Source organism: Parasteatoda tepidariorum, chromosome 5 (assembly GCF_043381705.1).
Source record: "Parasteatoda tepidariorum isolate YZ-2023 chromosome 5, CAS_Ptep_4.0, whole genome shotgun sequence".
NCBI classification, from domain to species: domain Eukaryota; kingdom Metazoa; phylum Arthropoda; class Arachnida; order Araneae; family Theridiidae; genus Parasteatoda; species Parasteatoda tepidariorum.
The window spans coordinates 10,493,426-10,519,387 of NC_092208.1; the positions used below are offsets into that span (position 1 = coordinate 10,493,426).

General features: G+C 29.8%; 2 protein-coding genes across 2 annotated transcripts; both read right to left on the reverse strand.

Annotated features, from left to right (window-relative positions):
- Window positions 1-1,352: 1,352 nt before the first annotated feature.
- Window positions 1,353-25,092, reverse strand: LOC107453051 (Bystin). Its single transcript, XM_043048507.2, has 9 exons — window positions 24,867-25,092; window positions 16,710-16,795; window positions 14,551-14,671; window positions 13,280-13,412; window positions 11,662-11,899; window positions 7,738-7,816; window positions 5,111-5,176; window positions 3,632-3,852; window positions 1,353-1,628 (listed from the first exon to the last, which is right to left on the reverse strand). Exons 1-9 carry the CDS (start codon window positions 24,996-24,998, stop codon window positions 1,412-1,414), a joined length of 1,293 nt encoding a protein of 430 aa, XP_042904441.1. The 5' UTR covers window positions 24,999-25,092; the 3' UTR covers window positions 1,353-1,411.
- LOC107453055 (tRNA methyltransferase 6 non-catalytic subunit) lies at window positions 23,461-24,860 on the reverse strand. The gene has a single exon (XM_016069724.2). It carries the CDS (start codon window positions 24,780-24,782, stop codon window positions 23,562-23,564), a length of 1,221 nt encoding a protein of 406 aa, XP_015925210.2. The 5' UTR covers window positions 24,783-24,860; the 3' UTR covers window positions 23,461-23,561.
- Window positions 25,093-25,962: the final 870 nt, after the last annotated feature.

Sequence of the window (25,962 nt, forward strand, 5' to 3'; positions counted from 1 at the left end):
AAAAGTAAAATTACCAATTCAAAAAATAAAGTTAGAAATTATATTTTCTTCAGTTCACACAAAGGAGACAATTATTACTGGAAAATCTGCCTAGATTAGCACATTAAACTACTGAGAATATACATGTACGTTCCCTTTCTTTAAATAAATACTATTACGTGATTTATAGCGATCTTGGATTCTAAAATCGCGTGAATATGAATTGCGATAATGGATTTTGAAATCACGTAAATATGGAACTCGATATTAGATTTCAAAAATCCAAATCATGCTGTGTAAGTTTTAGATTACGAATCACAACTTTTAAACATCATATAAATACAAAATCAATGTTTGATATTACAACCGCAGAAATGAATCACAACATTGAATTTTAAACTTGTGTGAATACGAATTGCTACATAGGATTTTAAAAACGTGTAAATACGAATTGCTACATTGAATTTTTAAATCTCGTAAATAAGAATCTCAATGTACGATATTTAATTCGAGTGAATAAGAATCGCAACATGTAACTTTTAAATTAGGTAAATATGAGAATCGATGTTCGATATTAAAATCACGTGAATAAGAATCAAGATATCAGCAGATTCTGGGCTCTGGATTCATATGAAGCTTGTTTAAATTGTTTTTGTTTAGCCATAATTAATAAAAATTTACAAGATTGAGTGGACAAATAAATATTTTCACCACAAATCAATCGTTTCTTTTTTTACACATGCCACTTTTTTTCAACGTAGAAGCAGGGACGTCTGAATTACGAAAATATGAGCAATCTGGCTGGCGGTTAAAAATGAGAAAAATCTTATAAGATATTTTCCGCACATAAAAGTGGAGAAAATAGTTAAAATAAGTAAAAATGCAGTAGGGTTGGAAACTATGTAGTTTAAATTTTCTGTTTAGATTTGAAAAACAGAAATAAATATAATTATTTTACTTCAAGGACTGAATTTTTAGAAAACTCTCAATATTTATAATGAAAAAAAGTGAAACTTTTAGAAAATTGGTGTTTTTGATTAAAAAAAAAAAACCGCTGATATTTTAGAGATTAAAGTGAAAAAAGCGGAAAAATCTCACCCCTGCAAAAATACCTTTAAGTACTTTTTACAAACGCTACGCACCCTGATCTCAGTTTTTTGACCTTGGGCTCTGGGGTGCAGGAGCAGATGTTCCTGTCAGGTGATCAGCCGAACGTGGAGCCCCCAGTGTTTAGTTCCCAAGCATGCTTGGTACTCATTTATCGACCCACTGAAGGGATGAAAGGCTGAAAATGTATCCAATTAAACAATAAAATTCCTTCAATATATTCGCCAACAATCCCTTACTTTGTAGGTGGACAAATCCAAACAAAGTTCATTTATATGTATTTTATTTATGTACAGTATAATATTAAAGTATACATTATTTACATTCATTCGCTCATAATAACAGACTGCTCTGATGTTTGATTTTTTCTAGTTAATAATTCCTTATGAATCTCAGCAGTGAACCAATCGTGGGAATGGATTCCAATGAGTCGCAGAAGATCTGTTTGCTGGTCAGATGATAGATCATTCTTGTAAATCTTGACAAATGAAAGTAAGCACTCATGCCACTGTTTTGGAAATGTTCTTTCATCCTTTTCAAACCTAAGTAAAACACAGTAATTAACATTAAAGTAAATTAAATCTAAAGAATTGAAACTTAAAGGGTACCTTTGAAATTGAAAGACATTCCATACTGCAAACTTTACAAAAGAGAGAGAGAATGGCTATAAATTAGAGGCGATTAGCGCAGATTTAATTTTACACATGCAGTTTTTCAATTGCCTTATCAGCGATAATTGCTGCGGATATCCACACAGTCTTAAGTTAGTTACCAGGGTAAACACTCAAATCAGCATAGCTGCCAACATGGATAGGAAAAAATCCAGTAGACTTTACGAAATACAGTACAGAACCCGTTGTCTGGAAATCAGAAAACCGGAACAAAATTCGATAATTTAAAAAAAAAAAAAAAACGTTTTTTCCTCATAAGATTTTAGGATTTTTCTTTCTTTTTTGAAAGATGTTTACCTTACCATCATTTTGGAAATAATCATTAGTGTATCATAGTCTTCATTGTTTTTTCTTCTTTTTAAGATCATTTCCAAATTTTTTATTTTATTTATTTTTTTTTAGTTGGGTTTAAAAATAAAAAAAAGCGGCTTTTTGTAGCGATTAAAAAAATTGAAAAATCAGTTATCCAGAATAGCGATGGTCCCGATCGTTCCGGATAATCGGTTCCCTACTGTAACATAAATCTCACTATAACTGCTGCATACTATACTAAATATTTTTTCATATAAGGAATTTTTTTATTGGTATCAGAATACATAAACTGTATCACTTTAATAACTATATATAAATAACTATATGGTCTACAATATTTTCGGTTAATGATCGACATTAAATGAACTAGAAATGTTTATTATGTTAACACATTTTTAATAGTAAGAGACAAGTAATTTTTAAAAAAAAGTTAGTTAAAATGTTTTTTTTAATTAATTTAAAAAAGAGCTGAAAATTTTAAAAAAAAATTCTTTTAACTGATTACTAACAATGCTTCATTAAGTAAGTCTAGCTATGCTAGTTTTAATTGATGGAAAAACTTAAAGAAATAAGGAACAGCTTAACCAACTTAATACAAATAATGCTAAAGAATAGCAGAAATATCATCCCTAAATATCCCATAGAATGTGCTTTGAGAGGTCATCGCTTTTTAAAAGACGAAGAATAAGAAACAAAATTCCCTGTTATTTTAGGTGATTTTTAAATTCCCTGTATTTTTCAGGTTTTTCCTATTCTCCTTGTGGAGGGGCAACCCAGGTTTGTATCCACGACTGCTACCGCCTTTGCCGATTTGCATTTTGCTGATAATTCAGAAAATACACACACACAAAAAGATAAATGTGGTTAACAGTAAATGTTAGTGTAGGGCAGTGTTTCCCAAACTTATGACTATTGTGTACCTTTTCAAAATTTTTCGTATTGCTGTGTACCGCTAATAAAAAAAATTGCACAAAAGCTAAAAATCACAACTGGCTGTTGACACTATTAATTATTAACTGTTAACGTTGCAAAAAATAGCCAATAGAAAAATACATAACCGTAAATTTTCACGGCTAGCTTTATTTTTAAATAAGATTGTTTTAAATTTTAATTTGTTGCAAGATATTTCGTATAAGAATGCATACTATCGTTAAACTGTTCCTGTACCCTTGAGGGTACGTGTGCCACACTTTGGGAAACACTGCTCTAGGGTAAAGAGCTATTTTCTTTTGCGCGTTTGTTCATTTAATAATTTCTCACCATGTTTATTTTCAGTTATGAACACATTTATAAATTGAGGTATTTATAACTCAAGGCAACTTTACAGTAGGTAAAATGTTTGAAAACCCACCCATCATCTCACAAAAATAAAAGGTTTTAAAAATTAAATTAGTTTTACGTGAAAAACTAGCTAAATATCTTTATATGAATCAATCTTGATCACAAAAATTTTTTCACATATCAATACTAGAAAATAATATCTTAAAGGGATACAAATGCAATGCATATGCATCTTCACAATGCAATGCATATTTCCTTAATTATTAAATTTGCTTTCTTACTTCATGAAGTACTGGACAACAGCTCCGATTACTTTGAATGGTAAGGCATATTTTTTTTCCACAAGAATTTTCAAAAAGTAACAAGCTGCTCCAGTGTAATCCATCTGCGAAAGAACCAGTATGGCGGCACCAGAATCAAGAATAGGAATGGAGTGCTTTGCTATCACACTTCCAATAATTTTAGCTTCGTACTGAGAACAAGGGATATCTGGATCTTTAAACTAAAAGAAAAAAAAGGAAAATATCAACATAAATGGAAAAGTAATTTTAAAATATTGCTTAACATCAAATAATGCATAATTTGCGTAGACTTTTAAAAGTATGTATTTAAGCCTCAAATTTTATTAGAAATACATAATGTGACAATAAGTTAAATACAATCAAACCTTGTTTCACTATTTCCTTATCTTTATGTTTTAACAGTTTTGTCACAAATACTATTCTTATAAAGTCAGTTTTCAGCAATCACCATAAAAATTTTAATTTGATTTACAACACATTTGAGTTAAATATTTCGTGTGTCATAATACAAAAGCTCATTTAAAAGATCGAAATTTTAAAAACTAGATAAAAATGGTAAAAAATATACTTACACCACACTTGCTGCATGTGTTTTTCTAAATAATTTCTTAAATTGTTTTTACTTCTGTTTTGTTAACTTCAACATAAACTTGGAAAAATCAAATACTCAGAATATTGGCAGAAATTTTTAAAAATTAAGGATAGTTTTTTCTCCAATCAATATAAGGACAACTAAGAGTCCTGCTTCTTTGGCTGTATTTTTTATATCTATGCTTTTATAATTGTTAGAATATGATTTTTGCATTTCATCATTCAAATTGTATACTCATTTAACTTTAGATGAAAACATAAGAAACAGTAGAACACTGTTTTTCAGAACATAAACAATAAAAGGGACTGTCTAGGTTTTTTTTAGAGGTAACTACTTGGGAAAATTTTGACATAATTTGAGAAAATTAAAAAAAAATCAACACAAAAATATGGTAAAGTAAGAAAATATTTTCAAAAATTGTCACTACAAATAGAAATCATTTACGACTGGTAAATTTCAATATATTTTTCCCCATATATTCAAAAATAATTTTGCTATATTTTGGGCTTAAAATTGTATCCAAAATTTTAAGAGGTGTGTGTGTGGGGTGGGGGGAAGAATGCAGAATTGCTTTTTTAAAAGTAGTTTGTGAAACTACCGTTTCTCCTAAATTTGAATTTTTGAAGGTACAGCTAAACGGTAGTAAAATTGAACCTGGACAGACCCTTGCACTTAAACACACTAAATTCAATATATGTGTCACAATTTTTTATAATTTATAAAATACGGTAAAATTTTATAAATTACAAAATTACCTGCAAATTTAAATACGAATCTTAATAATACAACTTTAGTTTTAATTAAAAATGTTTTAGTTTTTATGTGGATATACAATTTATTGATGACACTAACTTAGGATTACTTACTTCACATAGAGGTATTATTATTCCTTTGTAGAATGCAGAAGGCTTGAAGAGTGCCTGTATCAGTGCCTAATAAAAGAAATAAAAAATTTAGGCAAGGTATCAACAGTTTGAATCTTAAGTAGTTGCAATGCATTTAGTTTTATAAAGAATCATTCATTATAACCACCAAACAAGAAAAAAATTGAGATAATTTGGCCTGTTCTTATTCAGATTTTTTGTAGTGACAGCAAAAATAAAATTGCAGTAAAAAAGTTTAATGCAGTCTACACTCTTTAGACAGGGTTGGGGTTTCGGACGCCCTAAATTCGCCTAAGACGCCCTATTCATTCTTATTCAACCAACAAAGTATGAAAAAGTCCAAAGCACGAAAAATATATTTGTTTGTGAATGGTGCACCACCCACCCTCTACAGAAAAAAAATCATATTCAGGTGCAAATGTGACGCTTGTGGTCATTTGTGACTCAGGATCAGCTTTCAACATGAATGAAATTAGATATGAATGTTACATCTATGACTTTTTAAGAGATAAGGAAGGAAATTCTAAGAATGGAAGCTCTTGGGGTGATCAGCAGTGAGTCTTCTGCAGTAAAAAAAAAAGATGGGAAAAAATGGCATAAGATGATAAAATAAGATTTTTTACATTATTTAAAAACCAATAAGAAATAGAGAAAATAAGTTTGAAATTTGAAAAAAAAAAAAAAGTTTTACAGGGGTTTATTGCTTCAGAGAATATAGTAATATTGAGAGGAGCATGACATTAATTCATACGAAAGTTCACCGGGACCACGAAACATTATCGCAATAAAGGTAGTTATTGTTGTATGTATTAGTTATCGTAGTAGCAAGAGTTCGCTGTATTTTTAAAATAGAATTTCAAGAACTTCTTAAAGTAACAATGAACAAAAAGCATCCAAATTACAAGACATATCATTCTAAGTAATAAAACTACCAACATTTAATAATTTTTAACAGACTTAAGGACCATTATTGAGCAATAAAATGAATACATATAAATAGCTTTTTGAAAATGATAGAATTATTTTTAAATGTATTCTTAATTTTTGTGATCATTATCTGTCTGAACCTTGAATTTATATGTGACAAATATGTTAGAAAATAATTAAGTTTGACACAAACCCTACTTTTTTTTATATCACCAATGCTATGAAATATAGAACAATGTGCGATTTTAATACTGTGCCAATACAAATTGCAATGTGTGCTTTCAAATTCAATAAACAAGTATTGCAATTTTTTAATTAGTGCAAATAAAAATCATGATTTGTAATTTATAAATTTACAGATTGCCATGTGCGATTTTCAAGTCATAAGAATAAAAATTGAAAGGAAGCAAAAAGCACAATGTGAGAAGTAAAGTTTGGGTAAATTGAGATGCAAGTTTCGTATAAAGGATCAATATGAATTCTAAAATAAACATAAATCAATCAATATGAATAATAAAATTGAAAAACAATGTAATGAGTAGTAATGTAGGTGAGCAAGAATTAAAACTCAATTCAATGCAATGTGTCCATACGAATCGCCTATTTGCAATTTGCTTTAAGCAGATAATAAAAACGAATCTGAACATAATTGTGCGTAATCCGACAAAAATTATAGGTAGAAAATTAAACATAAACAGTAGAATAATTGATTCACCCAATTAATAAAAGTAAAATAATGAAAAGTTAAGTATTCAAGGTATTAAAATTAACACAGTGCAATAATTAAATTTAAATATTAAACATAACACATATTATCAAACGATTAAGCCTTTCTGTCGTCAGTGGTAATGCCAAAAACTGACTGTGCCCCGAGGCTCCATAATGGATAAACAAATAAGAAAAATTTAAATGTAAATGCAATGAAAAATTAATCACTAACAAACACAATTCAAAAGTACAAAGAGTAAGATTTAATAATGAAACACCCACAAATAAGAAAAATAAATAAAGATAAAGTTACAGTTAGAATAACCAAATCAAAATAAAATATAAATTGTGAAATCATTGAGAAAACGCTCAAAATAAATCAAGTGCTGACCCCTTTTGAAAAATAAAGCAAAAAACAGCAATGAGTAAAAATTCTAAAAAAGTGCAGCCATCTATATGCTTCAGGAACAAAAAATCCTTTTCTATATAGAATCTCAGATGAAGGCAAAATTGAAGGATTGAGGGGGGAATTTTGTACGAATGTTTATGGGGAAAAAAAAGCAGTTAACATTTTTAAAGAAATGTTAAAGCAGTTGATAAAATATGCTGATGGCACATACCAAAAAGCATAAACTTTCTTGTTGGGAAAGGGGCAGATTTTTGCTTTTGACGTGGCAGTATTTAATCTTAAATTTGCATTCACTATCAGACTACATCTGCATAAAATTCTAACCATCTAATTCGTGTCACATACGAACGTAATGTCATATTTAAGAACACAGAGGCATGAATTGAGTAAGATATTTTTTGGTCTAATATTATTAATTATGTTACCAATTTTTTGAGCACAATTCATTGGCAATTTCACTAAAGGAATGAAGAAAGTTTACGGCAAACTAAATTAGACAATTTACAAACATGCAATTATAAATAGAAATTAAACAAAACATCAAACATTAAAAAGATTTAGTTACCTTATACAAATGATCATTGAGTTTTTTGTATTCAGAAATATCATCACGCAACCGAGGAAGTAGAAGTTTGTTGTAAAACCTGAAAAGAAAAATAAGATTAAAGCATATATTTTTTTTTCTATGAAAAAAAAATTTATATTCTGATTAATTTTTTTTCTCTCAATTCATTATTATAGCAGTAGGATAATAGAGTGTGTAGCCAAATCTCTCAACAAAATATAAGGACCTTTCAAGCACTCAAAAAATATTTTTAAGCACCATATACATTAACAATATGCAAAATAATACTTTATATGATCATGATAAAATAACTAGTTTCTGAGAAAGAACTCTTTTCTTGATTACACTAGCCACCATAAAAAGATGGAGAGATTTTTTCGTTTCAATTTGAGAGGGTGGAAAATGAAGCCGGAAATTGAGAATATCTTGTAAAATACAGCAGAGTTGCACAGGAGAGTGTAATCATCTCTTCGAATGCAGCTCGGTAGACGCACATGCGGACTCTTAAGTATTTCATCAAACACGTAAAATGATCGGCGCTTTCATACGATATGGGCCGACGGTAGGCTGAAATAGACTGTGGTTGAATGAATTGTAAAAACGTTCATTAGAACAATGCAACGCTTTTGCATAACACGTGGGGAAAATCGACACAGTAAAGAAAAAAAAATCTCATTTTCGAAAAGGGAAAATTAAGCACTTTTTAAAAACACACAATTAAAAAAACCACCTTTAAGGGCTTTTAAAAAATGAAAATAAGCACCTTTAAGAACTTTTTAAAAACGTTAAGCACCATGGATAAGAACAGTTGATATTTTCAAAATGTGCAGGGAAATTTTTTTCTATATACATACTATATTGATCACTGGTCTAGTGGTTACTGTATTGGACTACGGGGCCAATGGTTGTGGGTTCGAATCCCACTGTAGGCATGGATGAAACTTTCTCTCTCTGTGAGTTCTAGGTCCTCTCTTCTGTGTGATTGTGCGAATGTAACCTGCCCTATAAACGGGTTTGTGGTTGTATGATGTGTGCGATGCTACTCCACCACCGTGGTTTAGCCACAGGTGGGTAAGGATAAGAGAATAGCAATTCTGGCATTTTTGAGGCCAATGGGATACAGACTTATGTTGCCCGCCATTTAATACATATATATTTATTGTAAAACAATTCTATAAAACACATGCATGTTTAACAGTTTTTATAATTTTAAATTTTTTAATCAGTAAAGTTCAAAACTAATTTCAAAGAAAAATAAGAGCAATTTAAGTTAAATATTATATAAGATATGGAACAAATGGTAAATTGATGAAGAAAAAAAAAAATAGCGCAAGTAATGTCTGGCAATTACCAGGAAAACTCTCTGTGAAGTTTAAAAAGTCTGTTCACTTTGCAAAGTAACTGGGATAGGGATCATTACCTAAAACCAACAGCTTGCAAATATTGCAATGGGTTTGCAAACGTTTTCTTTTTATAAAATAATATTTTTTACTATATTATTATGAGACACATAACTTAAATAATGAGGATTTTTACCTACGGAATGCTTGTTATTTTGGCAACATCCAGTAACTAAAAAGTTTACTCCAATTCAATTGATAATGAAACAATTAAAAAACTTCTTATAATTAATTCACAAAACATAGAAATTGTCGAATATTCGAGGGACCTCTTCTAAATCAATTTTATGAGTATATAAAATTAAACTCTGAGTAAAACTATTCAAAGCAATTAGTGACTAATATAAAGGCAAATAAAACCCTCACTTGAGTTTTACTTTTCTATTATAAATAACAATGGAATATCATGGAAAAAGAAACATTGACAATTTTTTTGCATAACAGAGGGGTCTTTGCAAGATGCTTAACTATATCACTTGACTATTACAGTGAAATTTTTCAACAAAATATAAGCACCTTTTAAGCACTCAAATATTTTTAAGCACCTAAAAAAATATCACAATTAGGATATGCTAACAAAAACAAAATTTTCTTCCCTGTAAGTTTTTCATAAATATATTAACCAAATTAAAATTAATTTCTAAAGACTTTATATGATCATGGTAAAATAACTAGTTTCTAAAGAAATCTTTTTTGATTATATTAGCCACCATAAAAAAAATGGACACACTTTTAAATACATTCAATATTGAGTGTCTCATTCTATTTCTTAAATTAATAATTAGATTATTTATTCATGTAAAAAAATTTAATTCAAATTTATAATTACTAAAACTATTATTTAAAATGTTATTGAATATATGTTTTAAATTTGAACAAAAGTTATTTATAAAAGTATGTTCAATATACATTAACAAGATTAATATTATTGATCATACTCAATTATAATTCACCAATGAAATTAACAAGAAAAATAAATTATCTTTTGCTATTAGGAGAAAAAATTGGCCTTATGTGGTTCCCCATTAGTCCCCGTGATCAGCAAAAATTCAAAAGACTTTTCTGATCAATTTCAGGACAGAAAATGAAGCTTGAGATTGTCTTGCAAAATGCAGCAGAGTTGCACATTAGGTGCAAGAACTCTCCCCATTGAATCCAGCTCAGTAAACGCACATGCTGCCCAGGAAGTAGTTCATCAAACATGAAAAATGATTAGTCTTCCTATCAGTAATTGGATTGAATTGAATTAAATGCAGGGTTTAATGACACAAGGTACAAAAATGAATCAATAATTGGGTAACACAAGTTGCAATAATGATACAACATGTGTCAAAAGGGGATATCTGGATATCAAATAATCTGGGTTTAACTTTTCAATTGAGTTTTTTTTACAACTCTACAAAAATTGCATTTTTTGCATTGTTATTTAAATTAAACTTTTATACAAATGATTAAAAGTTTTTCTCAATAATTTCATTTTCTTAGAAAGGGGAACATTTAAAAAAATTTTTTTATTAGATTTGCAATTTTCAGTTTTGAATTACTTCAAAAAATTAGTAGCATTTAATTTTAAAAAATATATTAGGTTGATAAATCCTTGAGACGATGACTGATAAAAATGACTATAGTTGCTACCAAAATATTTAAGTACAAATTGAAGCTTTCATTTTTTTTTTCAATCAATGCAAATTTTAAAAAAATGTAAGGTATATAAAGACTACTGCTAATGGATAGCTCCCAGCAAGTTTAACACACCATCCTACCATAACCAAGCTGTATTTCCAATAGCCAATGGTTTGACATTCCAACCTAAATTAGAAAACTCTGAGCTGAAAACATTGCATCAATCAGCAGGTGTAACAGGACAATATTCAAAAAAGTCAGTGGTTATTTCAAACCTTAAGAAAAAGGTCATTCTCAGCAAAATCGTGAAAAATCTACATATTACGAGAAAATTGTATTTTATTTTGAGAAAATCATAAATACTAGCTGCTTCTTCAGAATAAACAGTCCATTTTAACAGTACAGTATAACCATGATCATTTATTGCGAATAGACACAAAAGGACGACAAATGCAAGTTAACATAAAATATCAAACAATGACTTGAAAAGTAATAAAGTAAATTCGAAAATAATTACCCTTCAAAAGAAAAAAAAGATAAAGACATATATTTATTAAAAATATTAGGAAATTTTGCTTTCAACAGTTTCTTTAGTTCGACAGCCAAACAATAAAATTTCAACAATTGTAACAGGTTTCTGATTCTTTTTTTGTAAGCTTACATGAATACAGAAAATTCTTTATTTGTTCAAAGCTTTGAGACATGGGGATATGCTAGTTTCAAAAGCAGGTATTTTTAACATAATAAAAATAACATTTGCATGAGGATTGTTAAAACAAGAGGATATGTATGAGAAAACTGACTAGATCAAGGATTAACTGATTTTTTTTAAAAAACTTTAAATTAGTCGCTTAAGCGACTCAAATTTCTCCTAAAATAACCCCCGAAAAAAATAACTAACCTTTGAGCCATTTTTGCAGACAAATTTGAAGAAAATATCCTTGTTAATTCCATCATAGCTGCAGCAGTCCACTTATCTGGCTCCGTGAGATTAAGAAGCTGCTCCCAGTTTGCAAACTGCGGTAGGGCTTTGATTGGCTTTGGCAAAGGCCCAGCACGATATAACGATAGTAACTTAGCACAATCTCTGAACACAGTTATCATTTCTGGATTTGCTTCTCTAAACAAATTTGATGAATCTAAAACATGGCAATAACATGAATTTTAATTAACACTTCAACACAACACCTTAATAAACACTTCAACACTTGCATTGTTATAAACTAAAACGTAAAGGCAGTAATATAAAATTATGCAAAAAAAAATTTCTTCTCTCATTTCAATGCTAAATTAATTCTCCTGAAATGTCTTTAAAGCATCTTTGCTCTTCACTTCATACCTACAATTATTGGAGAAATAAAAGAAAGGAAATTTTACTAGCGAGATTTTTTGGGCTACGAGTGAAATTTCGCTTCATCGTGCATAATCATGTAAGTCAAAAAGAGAAATTCAAAATTGGAAATAATATAAGCACTTTCATTTAGCAAAGTAAAAAATAAAATATGTTTATAAATCTGAATGTGAAGAAGATTTTTTGAACCATTATTTATAATTACTTAAATTATAAATACTCAACATACTGCAGCACTGGCAATAGCACAATCTGTTGAGAAACTCTCTAATGTTCTTTTCTTTTTAATCTATCCTTATTTATTGGTCAGTTACAAAAAGTTTTTTAAGTCCAGTTTATATGTTTAAGATAAGGATTCATATCATAAAAAACAATAAGGATTCAGTTCATTTTGATTAAAACATTTTATCTTGAAAACACTAAAATTAAATAATGCTTTAATACAGTAATAATTTATACACAATGATTACAGAAAATTGTATTTTTAAAATAAACTAAAAAATTCAGAAAAGCACTTCATTCCCACTTACAAGCATAATATAATATTTAACACTGTTTTTCTTTCTCTTTTCCCTTCATAAAAAAAAAAACTATTTTCCACTACTTTTACTTTATCCATAACTAAAAATATTATTACGCCATTTCACTACTAAAGAATCAATCATTATCTAATGACCTTCCTTTATATTTGCAAAGGAAGAAAAAAAAAAAAAAAAAAGCTCCTCTGAAATATTTTGAGGGCAGAATCTTTCAATTTTTTTTTTCGACTCAGGTTTTGAGACCCCACAAGTTGAATACTCAACTCCGTTTCACTTCAAAATATTCCTTTCTTCTTCAAAACAACTTGGACCCTATACTTGACGCAACTGCCTTAAAAAAAAAAAGAGGGGGAACCAGTCATCGAGAATATGATTTCATAGGGCCCCCCTAGCAGAATTTTTTTTTAGCTTTCTTCTAAAATGAAATTGTCAACGGAAATGTGTCGATAATGTCATTTTGGTTCAACACGCAAAGAAAAAAAAAACTTTTGGTATGTAAGCAATTCCATTTTGGCATATACTATGTCAACAAACATGTCTGACAGAGCATGTAAAAGAAGTGAGATTTTTAGAACTCTGGTATAAAATATAAGCATATTAAAATAAATATAGTAAAGAATTTGAGTTGCCTGGGAAAATGGTGCTCATTTCAGTTTGTTTCTCAGTCAGTTTCTCTTTCATTATGTCAGCAAGTGCAGCTCTTTTAGATGGATCATGTGGCATGAACATTTCAAGTGCTTTCTCATCTTCCTGACTGATTTCCTATTAATCATTACATAATAAGTTATCTCGACAAAGAATAGATTTATCAAAAAAAAAAAAAAAAAAAAAAAAAAAAAAAAAAAAAAAAAAAAAAAAAAAAAAAAAANAAAAAAAAAAAAAAAAAAAAAGAAAGAAAGAAAAAAGAAATGCATGAATCAAGTTAAATACTTACATCAAAATAGAAAAAATACAATATTTCCCAGTTATGATTGACATTAAAGATACTAGAAATGTTATGTACTATAATGTACTAGTATGATACTAGAAATGTTATACTTGTAAAATCAAATCCCCGAGTAAACTCGGGTATCAATATATTGCAAATATTTATTATCAGGAGTCTGTCTAGGTTTTTTTGAGAGGTACCTATTTTGAGAAAATTTAGACATTTGTAAAAATTAAATAAAAAAATCAACACAAAAACATGAATTTGTTTCTTACGGGATACAAAAATAGAACTTTAAGAAAAAGTATTTTGTGAAGCTACCATTTTTCCTAAAGTTGAATTTGCGAAGGTACAGCTAAACAGAGGTAAATTTGGCCTGGGCAGACTCCTGATTATCCCGATAAACTCGGGCATAGCAGAATTCATCAATACGTTTTGTTTTATCATATTTTTATTCGGCCGGAAGCAAAACAAAAAAGAATAATAATCTGCTGTGATTGGAGGTTTGCCAACATTTGTTTGGGAGTTGTGCTATTTGTGGGACTGCGGACAAGTTTTGTACAATTGTATAAACGATGGTTGATGGATTTACATAAAAAAAGAGTAAAATAATAGCGTTGGTGAGTGAAAGTACTGCAGATGATTTTTCAGATTATTAGGACATATAAAAAGAATAATATTTAACTTTTTTCATATGCCCAAGATAATTTAGGATAGTAAACTGACGACAAATTATAAAATGTTTATGCTTAAAAAAATTTTTAAATTTCAACTTAAAACCTGTGTACAATATTTTATTTCCTTGTATTTATTAATAAAATTTTAAAAAATGCTGATTTTTTTGCATTTAAAAAAAAAAATGGTAAGGGAAGCAGTTAATTTTCAGAATCTTGTAAATAGACTAGCTGAACTCGAAAACAAAATGTTAAGCACACAAAAATTTCAGAAATTTGATAGCAGAAAGTATCCTACAATTTTTTCAACTTCTTTAAATCCGTCAGCACTCGAACTAACTGCAAAACCATTTTTCTGTGTCTCTTCTAATGAATCACAGCCGCTGAGCAATGCAGATATTGCAGCAGATGAATGTGGCCTAAATATAAAAATATTAACATTTTGGTAAATTAGAAATATAAAGTGCACTTTACTTTTACACATTTAATTTCAAGGAAAAAATGAGTAAAAATTAGAACAAGATATTTTATATGAAGCAAATTTTAAACTTTTTATAGCATATAAACTGATTACAACTTTAATTGAAATTTGAAGAATAGTTATAAAATGTTCTTATACAAGGTTTATAATTCTAGTTCTTTCACATTACTCTCATTATTTATAGGTCTGCACCTGCCACCTCAAAACAAGATTAATATTAGACTAAGTAGCATGGCACTAATTAATCAGAAGCTGGGTGGGTTTCTAAGTGCTACTGATGATCAAACACAGCTTAGCGCCTTAACCACTGCGCTATCACAGCCGAACCTCGTTAAGGTGAACTAATTTTTGATTCCCCCTTAAAGTTTATACGGACATAATATTTAGAGTACCAGTGTTTTCACTACAGCGCGAGAATGCGAGAATCTCACAGATTTTTTTATATTCTCGCATTAAAAAATGATTACCGCAAGAAATTCGTGCATTCTATAAACCAATTTCAAAATTCGCGAATTTCTCGCATTCTGAAAAAAATTTCTAATTTGCGCCATTTAGAATAAAATCCGTTTCACTTTTCTTCCTGGATCTTTTATTATTTTTAACATCTGCCCCATTATCTAGCTTCCCTATTTACCAGTATTGTTCAGAACCNGATCCAAGAGGTAAGCTAGGAAATGAGCTGGTGTTAACGCTTGTTCATATCGTTTAGTAAAAAAATTTTTGCAGCAATTATTATTAGAATCTTTCAGAGTTTCCTTTAAATTTTTCCAGATGTTGACAACATTTGATAAACTACAATTATCTTTTTGCATTTTATCTAATGCTACAGAAATGGGTTTTAACATTAAAAGCATATCTTCTGCATTTCTTTTAATTGCCATATTCATGACTTTTGATTAAAATCAGTGATTTTTTTAAAAAAATCATTTGATTTAAATCATGATTTTAATCAATGATTATAATCATTTGATTAAAATCATTTACACCCTGCTCAAAACAAGATTAATATTAGACTAAGTAACATGGCACTAATTAATCAGAAGCTGGGTGGGTTTCTAAGTGCTACTGAGGATCAAACAAAGCTTAGCGCCTTAACCACTGCGCTATCACAGTCGAACCTCGTTAAGGTGAACTAATTTTTGATTTCCCCTTGAACTTCATACGGACATAATATTTGGAGTACCTACAACGAAAACACACTTAACGTCCATCTTTTAAGAGACGAAAATAAGAAACAATATTCCCTGCATTTTCCCAGTTTGTAAGGAAAAACTCAAAATCCCCAGCATTTTCCCTTTTATTTAATGAAATTTTTAAATTCTCTGTATTTTCAAGGTTTTTATGCAGAGTGGCAACACTGAGCAGCCAATTTTAAATGTCTGCTTAACTTTCAGAAAAAATTGCCTTATACCAGCATCATTTTTTTAAAAAAAAATTTCTTGATGGCAATTTTGTTTTAAACTTTATATATATAATACACACTGTAAATCCACAAAAATTTTTTAAAATTATTTTTTAGTTTGAAGTGAAAAGGTTTGTAAAATCAACTCTGAAAGTTAATTATAGTTTGTCTAAATTAAGAACTCCCCCAGACATTCGTCTGGACCTATGGAAATGAAGTATGACTATTTCAAGAAGGGGTGCGGGGTACTTGTTTTGTAGTGGTTTCGGCTCAGGTCGGAGAAAGGGAATCGCTTTCTTCCGTCTATTGTGTTAGCCCCCAGAGTGAAGCTACCCTCCCTAAAACGTGCCGTTCTTATTTCCATAGCGCCAGGCGGCCTCAGACTTTGTGGGGGGAGGAGTTCTTAGCTTAGACAAACTATAGTCACTATGGAATGACCCTTAAGTATAAGGTTTGACTAAATTTTGATGAGATTATCAATCTTAAAAGCAGCATGGAAATTTTTTTAAAAATAGAAATAAGATATATTTCAGACTAAAGTAAATAAGTAAGAAAAAGTTTTTCTATAACTTACAGGCTTAAACCTACTTCTTCCTCTAAATCTTCTTGTTGTTTTCTAGCTTGTTCCAAAATCTTATGGGTTAGCTTACTATCAACAAACTAAATGAAAAGTAAAAAAAGGAAACAATTAGGTTATCCTAAAAATGAACAAAATGCTTTTGAGAAAACTATCTTATCTGGGTGGAATGATAGCAGGGTTGGCAAGTTTTTTTTGGCAGTTTACAATTAAAACCTCTGTTTTACCGGTTTTAACAGTCAAAACCTTTTCACAACAGACTTTTTGACTATGGTCAAAATCCCAAAATTTTGGTGAATGGATTAATTATTAGCTATTATAAGCATGTATTTATATAATTAAATATAATCATATAAATACATTATGTAAACCTTGTGGCAGAATCTTTTTGGGCTTCCTGCTTCCCTAGCACTAATATTTTGCTTTATGATACTTTTAATTATAACAATTACTAATTTAGAGTAACAGAAACAATTTGTTTACAAAAGAAAGTAAAAAATGAAAATGTATTAAAAATTTTTAATTGTAAAAGTAATATTTTTTAAATTCTAATATTATACAGGCGATATTCTAGCATTTTATAGGCGGAAAAATGCACCTATAATTTCTTCTTTTGAATTTTGTAAATCATTACACAAATTAAAATTGGTACATGAATTAGACGATAATAAATTAAAATTTGTCGATAAATTAAAAATCATAAAATCTGTCCAGAAACTCCCAAAATAAAGACCGACAACGAAATCACGTGAATAAGATTCGTTAAAAAAGAGATATTCAATTAGGTGTTTTAAAAACATGGTGTTATTAAAAGAAAGAAAGAACATCATTTCTAGAGAAAACTATCTTTTAAACTTTTATGGTTCTGAATTTTTTATTTCATATTTATTTGAAATTCTAGCTGAAGCCAGTCATAACAGATTTTTTCAAAAAAAAATAAATCTGAAATGAGAATAGAAACATCACGCATATTCCTTTCCTCTCTGATGCGAAAAAAAAAAAAATCTTTAAAAAAAAAACATTATTCGAAAAATTTTGTAGAAAAGAAAAGCAAAAATTTCCCCTTCTCAGATGAAAATTCTTTCTGCAAAAATTCTGCAACAATGTCGCTATGTGATCGCAATTCTGCCACAGGGTATACATTATATAATTAATAAGCATGTATATATGTATAACTTATAAATTACTATACACATAAAATCACATGTGATCAATCAATTATGTTATACATTACTCTATACATTAACAACACATAAAATAATTTTCAAAGACATTACATAATCATGATAAAATAACCAGTTTCTGTCAAAGAACTCTTTTTTTTTATTTTCATTACTCAATACATTAACAACACATAAAATAATTTTCAAAGACATTACATGATCATGATAAAATAATCAGTTTCTGTCAAAGAACTCTTTTCTAGATTATATTATCTATTATAAAAAGATGAAGAGGTTTTTAGGTTCAATATTAGGCGGTCGAAAACGATGCCTGAAATTCAGAATATCTTGCAAAAAGCAGCAGAGTTGCACAGGAGAGTGCAAGAATCTCACCAAATCCAGCTCAGTAGACGCACATGTGTACTCCCAAGTATTTCATCAAACATGTAAAATGATTGGCGCTTTCATACACTACAGACCGAAGGGAGGCTGAAATAGATTATGATTGAATGAATTGTGAAAACGCTCCCTGTGGCAGAATTTTCTTGGGATTTCTGCGACAAACCTCTCTAGCACTAATATCTTTCTGCAAGATGCTTTTAATAATAACAAGTATGCATGTTACTAATTGAATTTGAAGTAACAGAAACGTTGCGTTCACAATAAAAAAAAACTTTTGAATAAAATAATTTAATTTTTAAATGAATATGTAATGTTTTTTTTTAATATATATATATTATTCTAATACAATGGCGAGATTCTTCCATTTTGTACGAAGAAATCACACTAATTATTTCTTTTTTCGCTTTTCGTAAAACATCATCTCATCAAAAAAAAATTAAAAATCTTGTAATCCGTAGCAGTGACTGCTGAAAACAAGATCGACAGCGAAATCACGCTGATCGGACTCTTCAAGGTGGAGGGGGGGTACTAAATGCTTGTTTCGTTTCGAGATTCGGTTGTAATAAATATCGTATTTAAAATATAGGATTTTAAGGACTGTGTGAAATAAATGCCCCCCCAGAAAAAAAATAAAAACGATAGAATCATTGTTTTAAAAATTAAATATTCATAAGCACGATTCGAATTCCCCATATTGTCAGAAATATATCGGGATACTTAAAAATCACGGGAAAATCAATATCAATAAACTGCCGAAAATACAATCTAAACACTACATGGATTTGTGGTAGTATCGGCATAAAGTGAGAGCGTCAAAAAGAGATTATTTAATAGCGCAATTTAAATTTTACGTGTAGAAATAATATTGACTAAAAAATAACAGGAATTTTAAAAATCCCATGGAATTCAGTAGCATAGCACATGTAATAAAAAGCCGAAAAACGGTGAAATCGTCACAGTAAAAGTAAATAATTGATTTCAGTTTCGAGTATAATTAAATTGTATAAAAAACATCGGGATTTGTTTCGCTTAAAAACATGAACATAGAGCGTGGATTAACAAGAATATTGGCGCAAAATAAGGTATCAAAAGAATGATTTCTGGAGGGAAAAAAATTGTTAAACATTTCTGCAGAAAAGAAATTTCTTTCTTTATTATTCAACATTTTTCATTCTTAAATTAGAATAGAAAAATCAGGAACATTTCTTTCCTCTCTGATGTGCTAAAAAAGCATCTTTTAATTATAATTTTCGAGAAAAAAAAATTTCTGCAGAAAAGAAAACCAAAATTCCTTACTTCCTAACAGAAAATTCTTTCTGCAAGAACTCAGCAACATTCTGCGACAATGTCGCTGTGTCGACGCGATTCTGCAACGGGGAAAACGCTAAATAGAACAATGTGAAAAGTGCGCTTTTGCATAATATGTTGGGAAAATCGGCATGGTAAAGAAAAAAATCTCTAACTTAATTAAACTCTTGAATTGATTGATTGAAAAAATTATTAACTCATTTAAACAAACATGTATGTGTTTTCTGCAAATTATAATTAGTTTTTATCAAGGAATATATTATAGACATGATTTATTAGAAGTTGTAGTTAATTTACGTTGCACCAGAGCTGCACGATGAGCTATTGGCGACGGTCTGGGAAGCACCCCTGAGGATGATCCGAAGACATGCCATCATAATTTTGATCCTCTGCAGAGGGAATGGCACCTCCGCTTCGGTAGCCCGATGACCTGCACGCGAAGTCGAGCACTTTATGGTAGAACAGTTTAACGAGAACCAATACAGCACACCCTCGGTCCCTACGCAGACTGATCCAAGTGGTTACCCACCCGCACACTGACCATAGCCAGTGATGCTTGACTTCAACGTTCTGATGGGAACCGTGTCTTAACGATCAGTCCACTGCGGGACTGATTTATTAGAAACATTCATGCTCATTCATTAGAAATACTCATGTCAATACTCCAGGATTGCAGAAAATTCTCAGAGTTTAATATTTCTTCACAACAAAGCTTTCTTTGAATCAAAATTTCCCAAAAATTTTAATGTATTAAATTAAATTTAAGATCCTTCTCATAAATGTGAAGAATTTGAACTAATAAATACACAAATTGCCATGTTTTTTAAACAAGGAAAAATTTTGAATACATAAAAATAATGTAAACATATAGAGTCCTCCCTAGGAATAAAAAAGCACGGTTACTCGTAGAAAAGGGTACTTTGAGTTTTGATAGGGCACTAACTTATCACTGTTAAAATTTATCAAAATATGTTATATTACATAATAACTGAATTCGATTTTCAATTTTTAAATAACACTTTTATAATATTTTACGTGTATATTTCATAAAGTAATTCTCACACATTATCAAAATTATAAAAAAAATTTGAAGCTTTTGAAAAATAATTAAGGGCAAGTGAAAAATTCTGTGAACAAATTTTCTTAAAAAAGGGGAAATGTAAACTAAACAAAAAGGGATTAACTGATAAACAACTTCAAAGTTTTTTTTTTTTTTTTTTTACATTTTAAACTGAAAATTATGAGAAAATAAACATTTTTAAATAAAAAAGTATTTTCTTAAATAAATTAAATGGTAAAACTTAAAATCACTAGAAAATTCATTAATATATCCCCTTCGCAAAAAGACATGATTATTTCCGAGTCGGAAGAATTTTAGCTATAGATATAATTAGACAACATAAGAAAAAATGTACTAAAATGAAGGAATGAAATTAAAGCTAAATAATTATCAATAACAAATTAAATCAGAAATGGACTTCTCATTGACTCAAGTGGTTAAGAAAGCAATCTATTCTTGCAAAAATAAATGAAAAGTCAATCTTTCTAAGGGATGGCAGGTTACTTTTTACAATAAGGGCGCATTAATAGGGATTAAAGTGCATGCGGGGCAGCCTGACCTTTTAAAAATGCTTAGGGAGAATACTGCATATACAAATATAATGTGAAGTATTAATACTATAAAATAATTAATTAAAAATTTCAATCTTATAATAAAATAAATTTTTTAAAATAATAAATTTTAAAAACAATTATCTAAATTTAACTATTATTAGAATTATATATTAACAAATGAATAAAAAAAGCATGATAAATTATTATAGATATAAATAATGACAATTCATTAGTACATAACTTTTAGTATTCTTTAATATTATATAGCCAGGGGTCTGGCTAGACATTTTGTAAAAGGTCTGTTTTTGTAAAATTGTGAAAAAACTACACATAATTTGTGAATATAAAATAAGTGTTAAGTCACATTCTTTCAACCAGGGTCCCGCTTTTGTGCAAATAGGGTCCTGTTATTGAAAAAAACCTTTTCAAGAAGTCTGTAAATTGTAAATAGATACAAGATTCTGCTCAACAATCGCTGCTACAAAATTAGAGATGTAACACACAAATATTTGGTATTCAGCCTATACTGCTCAACACAGAACTATTCATTTCGGACGAATAATGGAAACAAAATCACTCACATTTCCAATAATTTCAATTGACAAATTTTAAATAACACAAATTAGTTATGTATCACTGTTAATGTTTTACACATTAAATAAACTTAAACAATTCTTAAATTTATAATATTTTATGTAAAAAATTATTCATCCGAAACGAATATTCTGTGTTGAGCAGTATAGGCTAAATACCAAATATTAGCATGTTGCATCTCTAATTTAGTAGCAGTAATTATTGAGCATAATCTTGTATCCATTTACAATTTAAAAACTTATTGAAAAGGTTTTTTGCAATAACAGGGTCCCATTTGCACAAATTCACAAAAGCAGGACCCTAGTTGAAAGAATGTGATTTAACGCTTATTTTATATTCACAAATTATAAGTAGTTTTTTCACAAAAACAGGATTTCACAAAATGTATGGACAGACCCACGAGAAAGATTGGTCCACTGTACCACGTAAGTGGGGCATAGATGACAGTTTCGTAACTGCTCACAATAAAATTTTTTCAAAAACAATGATGCATTGCATTTATTGCACATTAGGCACGATAAGGAAGATTTAAAAAATGTTTGATTATTTTTCAAGCATAGCGTATTGTTAATTTTGCTAAAAAAAAATTTAATGCAAAAGTGGACCATTGTGCCCTATCCCCCCCAACAAGCAGTAGCAAAAACAAGAAAATTTTTGCAATGCACTTAACTAAATCTATTTCATTTCACAAGCAAACCTGACTGAAATTTTTTTTTTTTATCTAAACACAGAGCAAACAAGTTTTTAAACCAAGAATGTCACTTGAATCTTTTATGTTAATTTAATATTTTTAATTGTAAAAGAATAAATTAAAAAAAATTTTTTTTTTCAATTTCTAAAAATTATATTATATTTATTTATAAGAAATATGCCAAACAATGAGAGTGGAGATAGCTATCAGGTATATTATTTTTGGATAAAATTGATATCTTTGAGAAGTGTGCGGAATACACCAAATTTTAGGGGTAGTTACAGGGGTCTGTCTAGGTTTTTCTGAGAGGTACCTATTTTGTGAAAATTTAGACATAATTTGTAAAAATTAAAAAACCAACAAAAAAATATGGATTTATCATTTCTGTCGGGATACAAAAATAAAATTTTAAGAAAATGTATTTTATGAAACTACTGTTTTTCCTACAGTTGAATTTGTGAAGGTACCGTAAACAGTAGTAAATTTGGCCAGGACAGATCCCTGAGTTACCGGGTATTAAATTGGTGGCGTGTCACTCCTTCATACACCAAAGCGATGAACAAAACAATTAGATATCAATTTTTGAAAAATATACTCATACTTTGTTGCCTCTATTTTACATTTTCCCATGGAAAGCGCAAAACGTCAGATGGAAAACGTAAAATCGGGATTGCAAAGAATATAAATTTTAAAATTAATATTATAGATAATCAGAAAATGTTTTTTTTTTCTTCAAAAAAGTAGATGCGAGAAACTTTTAATTTTCTGGTACTACACAGAATTTGATTTATTCTTTAACAATAACAATCGTATATATCATTATAGTTTTGTTATTTTTGTCCTTGTACCCCCAGAATTCTGGAAGAGATTGGTTCTTGGACAAGAAAAACTCAACCATCTTAGCTGGAAACAATTGATAACTAATGCAAAATCTATACACATATTAAATAAGATAGTTAAATTAATAATCACCAAATTAATAATCATTCAACTTTATTGTCATATGACATAATACATCTATACAATGAACGTTTAACAAAATCAAAAACTTATAGATCCACTAATTCATATCCATTGTTAAGTTTTTGGCTTTAACGCAACTTTTAATCCCGTCAAGAGGAATCCGCCATGCCCACGCATCGTATAACAGGGATGAGTCCTCTCGGGCATGACCTGAAACTTCCGTAACCAAGTATCAGAAATGTTTAGCAGAATTATATCACCTCTTGCTTTAAGTTTCACATAACAGTCTACCAAAGGCTCTTGGTACATAGAAAATATCGCAAATGGTCGTGAATCTGATAAAAAGTCTAGCAAGGACAGCACATTAGCTGGGTGGTTTTTCACTGCAACTAAGAGTCCGTCCATATTTTTTTGTCTTAAGATTGCTTTCGCATCATCGATGTGTTTCTTCTTCTTTTGCGCCTTCTCTGTGACATGAGACACACCGAGCGAACCGTTATCCGAATAGTCCACAATCATGTCTTCCACGTCGTCTTCTAAGAGCGATATTGCAGATTTTAGATCAATGTTGAAATGTATTGCTTGAAGTTGTTCTTCAGTAATGCTCAAAGCTTGCACAACTTGAGGGTTTGGCTGAATAGAAAAAGGTTTCATGTGCAGTTGGACAGCAAAACCCTCAACACCCAGTTTATCGATAACAGCAGTGACTAACAAATCCATCACATTCTCAATCACCATATATTTACCACCAGACATAACATTACAAAAAGTTATCATCTGCGAGAGGGAATCCATTCTCAAGTTACTTATTTTCAAAGGAGCTTGGGTGTTATACATGTCAGCAAGCAAGCGAACATTTGGCTTCAATACTTTGATATATTTCAAGTATTTCTTTTCCTTCTTCTTCAGATATTTCTCTTTCGCAAAAACAGTCTTCTCGTGAAATGAAGTACTGTTTTCGACAATTTTTTGCACGACTTCTTGTCCAGACATGCCAGAAGCCTTGAAGGTCTCAATATCGTCCGTCGTCAATTTCTGATTATTGCCGTTGTCAAACAAAGATCGATTGTCCTTCGTTTCTTCGGGTGAAATAACATCTATGCGGACGGATTTTAAGGCTTCCGAATTCGAAACTTTTATCAAATCACCGTTCTGTTTAATTTCAAAGAAAGAACCGAAAGGATGACCGATAGCGGCACATAAGTTAATTTTTCGTTTCATTAAAAACTGTGGCTTTTTTTTATCTAAATGCACCAATCGCAAAATACAGTCAGTTTTAAGAATGACAAAATCCCCTTTCTTAATTAACTCACTCTCGCTACTAATAGAAGTCATTTTTAGATTATTTACAAATTAACCATACCAGGCACAGATATCAACTAAACCACGTGTGGTGGCAATAATGGCCGATTTACTTACCTCCTCGTCTTCATCTCGGCGACTTCGTTGTTTTATTCTGGTAGATGGCTTGGCATAACGCGATCCGATTATTTGCTGGTCTAGAGCTTCTTGGCGACTCGCTCTTTCGAATTTTTTTTTAATTTTACCCATTTTTAATTAAATTTTAATTCAAAATTAAATTACATAAACATTAGATAGGAAGTTACGGACACGGTTACGTTGGTGCTGATGTGATTAAAATACGAAGTCACGAATACAGTTACAACATATTTCAAAATCTGTTAAAGATAGGTTGATTGAATGTAAAAAATCAGGCTTCATAAGACCGGAAAAAATCAGGAGAACTTCCGGTATGAGGTGATGTGTGAACAAGTTAAATACTCTAGGAAGTTTTTCGATGTGATTCATGTTTAATTTTGAGCGTAATTTTACTATTAATAAGAGTTCCCCGTAATTTATAAATTCTACCTGATTGTGAGCCTAAAATAAATTTAAGAAAATTAATATCCCAACATAAATAAATTGTAAGGTTTGCCGCGTTTTGAGTATTTTCCCTAATTTGGCTATTTTTGTGTAAAATATCACTGTCAGTCATTTTTTGGGCCACATCTTGCAGGTTACAGAGCATAGCAAGCTTGCGGAGTCTTCCATGTTCTTAGATTTCAATAAATGTGTTGTTATTAAAAGACCATTGATGAGGCTATTTTATTTTCTGCACAAAACTTTAACATTTGTCTTAAAATTAATATGACAAAAATATACTAGAACTGATTTATGATTGATTTACAATTTATGAACAAATTACAGAGAAATAATTATGGGGAGGAGCAAAAAGACGTAACAAAAAGCTTTGCCAAGAAAACCAATCCGCACGCTCAAAATCTCTCTTTACAAACTGTAGGTGCAATGGTAGGTTACATGCGGCCGGTTCCATCTCTTGACCCTCATCTTTACCTCTCCTGCTCTTTTCAGTTGTAATGGAATAAAATTCGATATTTTCCCCTTTCATAATATTTATATACACTGGTTATCATAAATTAAGGAAAATTCACAAAAATCGCGATAACTCAAGAAATTACACATGGAATTTTATGAAACTTACCCACAATATACA

Excerpts from the sequence above, each read along its gene's own strand:
- LOC107453051 (XM_043048507.2), bottom strand. The coding sequence starts at position 24,998 with ATGGGTAAAATTAAAAAAAAATTCGAAAGAGCGAGTCGCCAAGAAGCT. Across the intron at positions 13,413-14,550 it reads TTAAAGAAGTTGAAAAAATT|GAAATCAGTCAGGAAGATGA; the intron begins GTAGGATACTTT and ends AATGATTAATAG. Across the intron at positions 5,177-7,737 it reads TCAATGATCATTTGTATAAG|GCACTGATACAGGCACTCTT; the intron begins GTAACTAAATCT and ends TTCTTTTATTAG.
- LOC107453055 (XM_016069724.2), bottom strand. The coding sequence starts at position 24,782 with ATGACTTCTATTAGTAGCGAGAGTGAGTTAATTAAGAAAGGGGATTTT.